We start from the raw sequence: 9656 nt of genomic DNA, 5'->3' as shown, positions 1-9656 counted from the left end.
GGATGCGCAGTGGGTCAGATTGGCCCGCCGGAAGTGAACCACGATTGATTGCCGCCTTCCTGACCCGTCACTGCAGATTTCTTACTCTCTTTACTAACCTGGAATCATCTCTCAGAATCCCTTATTAGCGCTCTCGCAGACCCCATTGCCTTTAGTTAGCACTTGTGTCTTTAGGGATTATAGAATGACTTTGCATTTGGCCAGTCTTTTGTTATTTAGCAGAATTCTATAAATGACTTTCCCTCAACCACCAGGGCCACTTGGTTACACGAAAGGCCCCAGGCATTGCGACATAATTTCTCTTTAATTGTTGGTTCTCAGTGGAAAGTGGGGGCACTGGACTACTGTCATTGGTGACAAATGAGGCTTTGGTTTGGCTCATTTGTTTTGTTTTCTCTCTTTATTTTTCTCCCTAATAATTGCAGTGAATGCTCCCATTCCGTGTATTCTGTCTCTGTCATCTGCACTTGTTGTTATTCTTTTTGATGCTCGGATGGTCCCAGCTCAGCCTATCAGAGCCCTGGCTGCTCACTCGGGCTTCCTGGGGCCCCTCGCGCTGCCCCTGCACTGAGACGCCTATTCTGGTGGCTCCCTGTTTGCCGGAAAGGAACGCTGCAAGAATGCAGTGTACCTTATGTGGTGCCCAGTCTGTGCCCCTACCAGCCATCCTGACGCTGACCTGGACCCACTGCACTAAGTGTGTGTCCTGAATGACAAGACCTCTGGCTGCGGGACAGCACAGCCTGTGTGTCTGAGCTGGGCCAGCCCTTCAGGTCATCAGTGCTGGAAATGGTCCCTGGAAAGTGCCAGTGACGTCCCCTCCTTTGTTTGGTACCAGAAGCAGCCACTCAGAACATGCTGACAGGCTCTGATCAGTAGATGCCAGGCTGGGCCGAGGGCTCTTGGTGAATCTGGGGCTGGGACGGAGGAGTGGGCTGGGCAGAGGCCCTCTGTGGGCTGTGGAGAGCAGCGGAAGCTTGAGTCTTTCCTAGAGGGAGGCCCTCACCTCTCCTCCAGCCGAAGAAGGCTTCAAAAACGTACCTTCCCCTTCCCTCACCCCCAGGCTCCTGCTGGTGTCCCTGGAGCATGGGAGGCTGCTGAGCTTGAGAGGTGGTGTCTGGCAGGAGCTGTGTGTCTCACCCTGTGGCAGTGAGGGTGTCCATGGCTGCAGCCAACAAGGGTAAGTGTCCTGGCCAGGCACCTGGCAGGAGTTTTGTGTGAGTTTCCAGCTGTCCTGGTAGGAGGGGTCATTCCTGGATGTGGGGTGAGTGAGGAGTGTGTGTGTGTGTGTGTGTGTGTGTGTGTGTGAATGTGAGTGTGGTGTGCCAGTGTTGATGTCCAGCCCCATGTGGGATTGGCACTGACCCAAGCTCTGGTAGGGATCCCTGGAGACCCTTGCTGGCTCGTTCATGTTCTAGCCTAGGGAGGTACATGTCCTTCTGACCACTGTTCCAGCCTTTCTGCCTCACTGTAGATGGAGGTGGGCCCATAGTGAGCGCTGTGGCTGGTGAAATGCACCAGGTCACAGCAGACTGTGGAAGGTGGTTTGGGTTTCCTTCTGTAGTGGCAGCAGAGACCCCAAAGCATTTGAGCATCAGATCTGTGGGGCTAAGCAGATTATGGAATTACCAGGCTGGCCCTTGAGTCCAAGAACCCAGGTTGAAGTTGGCTGAGGCCTTCCCACCAGAAGGACTCTCGGCAGCATTCCTGAGAAACTTAGAATCAAGGTACTGCCTGGCCTAGCCTCCCACCCGATCTTCAGCCTGCACTGCCCACATCTCTCCTGCCTTTTCAGGCCTTGAGGAAGCTAGCTTAGCTCTGGAGCAGCCAAGGGCCTTGGGGAGTTAAGAAGGCTTATCTCTGGGAAGGGTGTTCCCTGGGGGAGGGCCTGGAGAGTTCCCCTGGTCAGTCCTTCTTACCTGCTAGTGGTCATGAGCTCCCCTTTTGTTTCTCAGACCTCCGGGCAGATTCCATAAGCCTGATGCTGTCTGTGAGATTGTGGTCATCAGGAGAGGTTGGCAGGAGCCTCACATGCTGACAGACTTGAGAGAGAAAGTCTTGGTACTCTGGGTGTGTGTGTGTGTGTGTCAAATGTAGGTAAGAGAGACAAAGAATGAATGAGAGAGAGAGCACGCGAGTGTGCATGCTGGGCTGGGGACCCGGAGGTCAGGGCCCAGCCTCTGCACGGCTGGGGTTGGTGAAGACTACAGAACAGTCTCTTCCTGCCTCTGGCTTCATTGTTATCCTCTGTAATGAGGGGTCAAGCCCTGAACTCCCTCCTCCCTCTTCCTACCCACTCTCAGGGTGAGCATTTTTTGTTTTGGTTTTATAGGACTGAGGTTTCATAGAAGTTGTTGTGTAGGGGGCCTCAAGTCCCGTGATCCCCAGGGCCCAGGAGGGTAGTGGCCCTGCCCTGAGAAGAGCCCTGCCATGGGTGCTGGGTGACATAAGGATAGTCATGGGGTGGCGTTGAGGGGGCATGGTTTCTGGGGCACAGGGGAAGCTACTGACCCCAGGAGCCCTCTCCTATGTGCCTAGGCAACAAGCCCAGAGTCCGGAGTATCCGCTTCTCAGCAGGCCACGATGCAGAAGGCTCCCATAGCCACGTCCACTTTGATGAGAAGCTGCACGATTCGGTGGTCATGGTCACGCAGGAGAGTGACAGCAGCTTCCTTGTCAAGGTGTGTGCACTCCTCCCCCGTCACTAGCCTTGCTCCCTCTGTCCACTCCCAGATCTGCTTCGTCCTCCTGGGCCTGTCAGTCCCAGTTCCTTTAGGCTGGGGTCATAGGCACATCTTGCGCCCCCTCTCTTGCATTCCCATCTGCAAAATGGGTGGGGGTGAGGCTTCAGTGAGATGAGCGCAGTTAGAATATTACTCAGATCGGGGTGAGCAGAGCTGTGGTCAGCGAATTGTCTGGGTGCTGGCGATGGAAGGTGGTGAAACACAGGCCTGGGTTCCCATGTAGCCTGTCACTCTGACTCAGTTTCTTCTACAGAGACAAGTCAGTATGAGAATATATGTATGTGAAGGAGGGGGTCATTTTGGGGATAACAAGGCGTGACTTTACCCTACATCGGGATGATGTGCATTCTTTGTGGTGATTTTTAAATCCTCTACGTTTTCTGCCTGGTGGAACAGTCACTTTTTCTAGTGGTCACACTCACATACCCTCCACTGTGGGAAAGTGTCGGATCCCTTCCCTGGAGGAGTTAGGGTGGGAGGTAAATGGAGGGCAAGTGTTCAGGTTGGTTAGTAAACCGCAGACAGAGCCATGGGCAGAGTGCTCAGGGCGGCGTGGGGGATCTGCCCATCAAGACATTTCTGAGGAAGGAGGGCTTTGCTGTCTTGCTTGGAACTATGTCCAGGGTTGTACCCATTTCCGTGCAACTCTGAAATCCTTGCTCTTTCTCCTACAGCTGACAGCTTCCCCGAGGGAATAAATGGAATGAGCTGAAACTTTTAAAAATAGCTTTCCTCCTTGATTGCAAAATCCATTCATGTCTATTAAAGAAAATTTGGAACGCAGGAAAATATAAAGACATTTTAAAGTACCCGCAGTCAGACTATCTAGAAATGACTGTGGCTAATATTTTGATGTGCGTCATTCCAGCTTCTTTTCAGTGCGTACACAGAAGCGCATATGCTTGAAAAACCAAAGCTACTCTCACTAGGCATGCGCTGTGTTTGGTGTTTGTTGTGAACCATCTCCTGGCTGTGTCAGTGAATAATTTTTCATGAGCTTTTACAACCGCCTGCTATCCCATTATTTGTACCATCACTGATGTAGCTGATTCCTTCCACCCATGTTACGGTGGTTTCTATTTTTCTCTGTTATAAATAGGGCAGAGATGTTTGTTTGTACATCTCAAAGTATTTCCCCGGGAAAATGTGGCGAGTGTGTGACTGAGTTACAGTGCAGAAACAGTTGGTAGGTAAACAGGAAGTCCTTTGGAGAGGTGTGCCCTGTACCAGCAGAGTGCAAGGGGGCCCCCTGGGCTGCGTGCCAGCATCTAAACTGAGCAGGACAGGACTGTGTGTGCAGTGGGAGCTGAGAGAACAGCAGGCATGCCTCATACCTCGCGGGCTGCCCTTCTAGTCCACCTCCCCACGCGGCAGCTACCTCTGGCTTATCGCCCTTTGTATAGGTTTTCAGGGATGTCATCTGTCCTGGGGGCACTGGTTGCCAAGCACTGTGTATAAGCCACAGGAAGTGCTTGGGCTGTGAGTAGGGCTCCCTGGACACAGTGGATGGCAAGCATCTGTGTTCAGGTGCCAGCAGGGTAGGTGGGAGGTGGCCTGGGTGATGACTGGCATCAGACCTGTGGGTCTAGTGTGTTCTTCTCTCTCATCATTACCCTTAACCCGTGCTGCGTTGCCTGGTGTCTCCACACGAGTGACTAGGGACCAGCATCTCTGGCTCTCGGCTGGCTGTGCTGGCAGATGATTGAATCATGTTCTGGGACTCTGGGCAATGACTGATGGCTTGCTGTGTGCCATAAGAAACAAGAGTGGCCAAGCCAAGAGGCCTCTACCCAGTCATGCCATGTGGCCTGCAGCCAGTCTTGCCATGTGGCCTGTAGCCAGTCATTTCCTGGCTTCTAGCTTTCCATCTATAAAATGGGGCACTGAAGAGTATGGGCTGGTAAGAAGCTGAGGAGTGTGCTGGCTGAGTCGTGGGGATGAGGCCCTCAGAGCAAGAGGGTCCTGTCAGCCTGGAACCCTCAGGGTGGGGCCAGCTGGGATGATGGAGGGCAAAGTTCCCTGGGATGTCCAGGGATACAGGCCCTCAGGCCTTATTGGTGTCATGACCGGGGAGTGCGCTGAGAGAGGCAGCAAGTGAGAAGAGCCTCTGCCTCTGTCCTGATGTAGGTTGGCTTCCTGAAGATCCTGCACAAGTATGAGATTACCTTCACGCTGCCGGCGGTGCGAAGGCTGAGCAAAGATGTCCGGGAGGCACCTGTCCACAGTCTGCACCTCAAACTCCTCAGCGTCTTGCCCGTCCCAGAAGGTGTGGCACCACCCCCACCTCAGTCCCTGTCCCGGGGGTTCCTCCTTTTCCAGCAGGGCCAGGGGAGGGGTGAGAACAGGAGGTACTCCCCAGTGCCATCTAGAGCCGTCAGGAAGATAGCCGCAGACATGGAGCCTCTCTGTGACTTTGTCATGTGTCATCCGATGCCCCAGCCTACCCCCTGGACAGAATTGAAGGCTCACAGTATATCCTGTGTGGGAGTGATGGGAGCCAGCCTGCCCTCCTGCCTTTTCCCTAAATGAACACCTGGTGGTGCATTTGGCAGCAAATTCCTACCCTGTCACCTAGGGGGCCTTGGGTTTGAGGCTCCTTCCCCAATTCCTCAGGCAGGCTGGCAGAGGCTAGATAGAGTGTCAGCTTGGCAATATGCCACTTTGATCAACCCCAGCTTATTTCATGTTCCCCACCCCTGCCTCATAACTTTGCCCTTGACCTTCAGTAGACTGAGCAAGATTCCGCAGGCTTTTCCCTTTATCTGATCTATTCAAGGCGAAGGAGCCCATACTTCCTCCCCATCCTCCCTTTTCTCTGCTTGCCTGGGGCTTTCTCCTGGAAGCCTGAGTTTTGTCGCCTTTATCCTTCAAGCCAAACCTAGGCAGCACATGGTGGAACCCACTGAGGAATGGGGAGCCCCCTGGCCTGAGCCTTGAGGGCTACAGGGCCCCCATGGCTTATCCTTACTACTTTGCAGAAAGGTTAGGCATGTCTAGGTGGGGTGAGCCAGTGAGTCAGAGAGGGCTGCTGATCGCCGCCCCCACCTCTAAGCAGGTTATAACATCAAGTGTGAGTATTCGGCGCACAAGGAGGGTGTTCTCAAGGAGGAGATGCTGCTCGCCTGCGAGGGGGGTGCCGGTGCCTGCGTGCGTGTGACGGTGCAGGCACGCGTCATGGGTGAGAGCGGGAGCCTGGCGGGCCAAGGAGGGAGGGCCAAGCTCGGCGATGGGGGCTTCTCTCTCTTCCAGAGGAGTTAGGTTCAAAAATGGGATTCTTGTCCAGGCCCGGCGCCCAATACTTCTTTGGTGGGTCCCCCTCAGCCTCCCCAACCCAGCCCTGAGGAAAGGAGGAGGGGTTCAGCTCCCTGAGCAGCCTTTCCTCTGCCTCGCAGACCGGCACCACGGCACACCCATGCTGCTGGACGGGGTCAAGTGTGTGGGTGCTGAGCTGGAGTATGACTCGGAGCACAGCGACTGGCATGGCTTCGACTGAGGCCCGTGGCCCCGCCACCACGGGGCCCTCAGCCTTAATTCCCACCTCGTCTCCCCGATGTGCTGCCTGACGGTGTGGCTTCCTCGCCCCTCCCCAGATGGGTGGGGGGCAGAGCATCCAGGGGCCCTCAAGCTGGGCTCTCAACCATGCCTCTCACCTCTGCCTTCAGTTTGTACCACCGCCCTGCCTCTCCCACTGCCTCCTCTCTGTGTGCCTCAGTCTCCTGCTGGAAGAAATGGATTGAGCCCCCAAGGAGGCTATCTGAGGAGGGGAGGGAGTGGGCCAGGGGTGGGTCCTCCCCGCCCCTACCCAAGCCATATGGGCTCCAGCCAGGACTGGGGAGAGGAGGGTGCTGGCTCCATGCCATCGCCCCATTACTGCTGCTGCTGTCTTGCTTTAGCGCCTCTCGCCCCTCCCTCTTTCATACCGTTGTTCATGGTGAGTGGGAGGGAGATGCAGTCCCAACCCCTGTTCCCCAGGACTGTGCTACTTGGTTTTTAAACAACCGATTGGGATAAAATCCTAAAGAATAAACCTTAAAGTGGATTCCAGACATGTTGGACTTTTGTTTTCCGGGATTCAGAGAACGCCCAACCTTTCACAGATGGGTCAAAGAACAGAATAGGGGACGCTCATCCTTAGAAGAGACTAGGGCAACCAGCCCATGGATTGACAGCAGGCTGAAATACAGCAGCGACTGCGCGAACGGCGCAGACCCAGCAGTGTTCCACTAGAGGGCGGCTGTGAGTCGGAACCGACTTGACAGCACCTGCCTCCAAAAGCTGTGTGGGGGGGGGCTCCTCAGTTGCCATGACAATTAAGTGTTTGAATGTTAGGGTCCTTCGGCTCTAGGCCACGTGGTCTTGAGCCAATTTAGACTCCTACTGACCCCATGTGGCAAGAGTCAAACTGCCTGCCAGGGTGTCCTAGACCCTCTGGGTGCAGATGCAGGTCTTTGCCCTGCAGAGCTGCTGGGTTGATCTGAAACACGGGTCTTACTGTTAGCTGTTGAGACTAACCTGTGCACCACTAGGACTGATGAAATTGTGAAGTTCCATTAGGGATGCCTGACAAGGAAACAACACCCCCTTCCAGGTCAGTTCACAACCCTGGGGACAGCTGAACACTTCTCCTTTCTGTAATCCATGCCCCTCCACTTCTTCCTACTCACGTGGAAGCAACAGACTGAATGGCATAAATTAATGCATCTGAAGCATAAATGCTTTATTATCACCTTAGAGTTCCCAGGCAGGTGGGGCTGTTGCATGTCACAGTTGAAGGTAGGTACCTGACATTTCACACTTGGGGAAACTGAGGTGGGCGGGGAGTGTTCTAATGTCACACCATGTTGATAGAAGAGCTGATGGCAGCCCCCCAATGCCTCTCACCCCTACTCCCATTGGAGCTACCTTTGCACGTGTTGGTGAGGTGGAAGTCATTTACAAGATTTACCTTGTGTATCATTTGTCCTTAAGGAAAGACCCCCTCCACATACACACATTGCCACACATCCCCTCCTGTCTTCACCCTAATGTGACCCTCCCCCCATTAGCCAGCTGCTATTTTTCTACTATTAACTGATACTTGGGTCATACCACTTCCAGAAAGGCCCTGCTACCCTTATTCTGCTGCTGCATTCACTTTCCTGTCACATACAACAACGTTGCCTTGCGGGGCGCTGGGTATAGGCTGACTCCTTCCGTGAACTTGGGCCCTGCAAACCCGGGTGAAGAACCCTTTCCTGCAGCTCTTGCAGTCTGCAGTCTTGATGCCCCGTTCCTACCCCACCCTCATTCCGTTCAGGGCTCGGACTTCCCGTCCTTTCTACCATCAGGGTCGCATGTTCCTGTCATGAAGCCTAGCAAACCTCTTATGTCCGTTAAGTCCCTAAAACCTCAGATCCTGGCCGTCTCTGGCTCCACCAGAACAGGCCTCAAAACTAAAGCAGCGTCTCTGGGGGTGTTCCCACCCATCCTCCTGAGATCTCATCCCTCTACCTGCCCCCCGGGGGGGGGCAGAGGGCAGAAAAAGGAGCGCTGACGTCAGAACAAGCATTTGGCAGCGCCAGCCGACTCTCCAGATCCGAGACCAAAAGAGGGCAGCGAGTGGGGCCGAGCCCTGCGCGCTCTCAGTTGGAAAGAAAGTCGATGGCTGCGCGCACAGAGCGATTGGTGCTGACGTCGACGGCTGTGACTTTGATCTCCGTGTCGCCAAACTGCATGGCAGCGCGAATCTCGCGGCGGCCAGGGGGCGCCGTGGAGTCGGGGCCGCAGTCGGCCGGCTCGAGCTCCAGGCTGAGCGCGCCGCACTTGCGCACTCCAGGGTCGGTGATGAAGCGTGCGTCCTCGGCGGCGCAGCAGTACAAGTTGATGAGGACGCGCCGCTGGCCCGGGCGCGCAGGGCAGTAGCTGCGCCGCACCTCCTCGCCCAACGCCACCGACTGCTCCGCGGCCACGAAGCGCTCGAAGACGTCGGTGCACCAGCGGCGGCCATCGCGAACCAGCAGCTTGTCGGGCGGGTGGCGCCCGGCCACGAAGCGGTTGAGCACTCCCACGCCGTAGGTCAGGGGCGAGCGGCGCACCCTCACCACCCCTGGCGCTTGACCGAAGAGCACGGCCCCCTTGAGGATGGTGAGGCCCACGTCGTGCGGGACGACGACGCGCAAGCCCTGGGCGCCCAGCGCCGCCTGCACCGCGTGCTGAAGCACTGCCGACTCGGCGAAACCGCCCACCAGGAACAGCAGCTTCACGCCTTCTACCTCGGGCTGCGCCAGCAGGGCCTCTGCAGGACGGGGGAGAGACGGGGACAGGGAGGGGGGGGAAGAGAGCGACTGAGCCCACCACTACCTGGCCTTTTACCTGCCACCATTCATTTACCGGAAATGGGAATATACTCTCCTGTCTGGTCGCCTGAATGGATAGGGAATTGCGCTGCCAACTCAAAAGCTGCTGGATGGGAGAAAGATGGGCAGTCTCCTCTTGTGCGTTCTACAGCCTCTGAAAACCCCCTGTAAGGTCAGCTCTGAGCCCATTCCAACTCAGTAGGCAATGAGTGAGTGAGTGGAGCAACTAGAATGTACCCATCTCCACCATAAAATGGCAGCCTGGTTCTGGTGGACAAAACCACGAGCAACCTCAAAGTGCTCCTCCCAGGCCCTGCCTCCCCAGCACACCTCGTCTGCCACCACAATGTGGAGGGAATGAGGCGATGAATTCCATGTGTGAAACGCTTACTGGGTGCCAGGCAAAAGCTAGGTACTTCAGCACATAATCTTTGTGACATTCTGGGGGACTCTACCACCACCCTATTTTACTGGCAAGGAAACCAAGACACTGGAGGTCCCTTACCTTGACAAACCTCCAACATCATCCTCTAACTTTTAGTTTCCAGGGCAGCGTGTTCCCAGTGATGCCTTATCG

General features: G+C 55.4%; 2 protein-coding genes across 5 annotated transcripts in view; one reads left to right on the top strand and one right to left on the bottom strand.

Moving 5' to 3' along the window:
• The first annotated feature begins 1161 nt into the window (after nucleotides 1–1161).
• LOC102874887 (chromosome unknown open reading frame, human C20orf27) lies at nucleotides 1162–6237 on the top strand. Its single transcript, XM_006894208.1, has 5 exons — nucleotides 1162–1180; nucleotides 2539–2681; nucleotides 4872–5010; nucleotides 5800–5922; nucleotides 6137–6237. The coding sequence occupies exons 1-5, from the start codon at nucleotides 1162–1164 to the stop codon at nucleotides 6235–6237; spliced, it is 525 nt and encodes a 174-aa protein (XP_006894270.1).
• A 1949-nt stretch (nucleotides 6238–8186) lies between these two features.
• HSPA12B (heat shock 70kD protein 12B) overlaps nucleotides 8187–9656 on the bottom strand; it is a 17067-nt gene continuing 15597 nt past the window's right edge. For 2 of the 4 annotated variants that reach the window (XM_006894204.1, XM_006894205.1), the window contains exon 12: nucleotides 8366–9018. In XM_006894204.1, the coding sequence (XP_006894266.1) occupies nucleotides 8366–9018 (653 nt within the window). Of the gene's footprint in view, nucleotides 9019–9656 lie in introns of all 4 variants that reach the window. The other 2 variants (XM_006894206.1, XM_006894207.1) reach the window with 2 other exon arrangements.

Source organism: Elephantulus edwardii, unplaced genomic scaffold, assembly GCF_000299155.1.
Source record: "Elephantulus edwardii isolate Elephantulus edwardi_28Jun2011 unplaced genomic scaffold, EleEdw1.0 scaffold00138, whole genome shotgun sequence".
Taxonomy (NCBI): Eukaryota; Metazoa; Chordata; class Mammalia; order Macroscelidea; family Macroscelididae; genus Elephantulus; species Elephantulus edwardii.
Note: the sequence above shows the minus strand (reverse complement) of the source record. Positions and strands in the feature narration are given on the sequence as shown.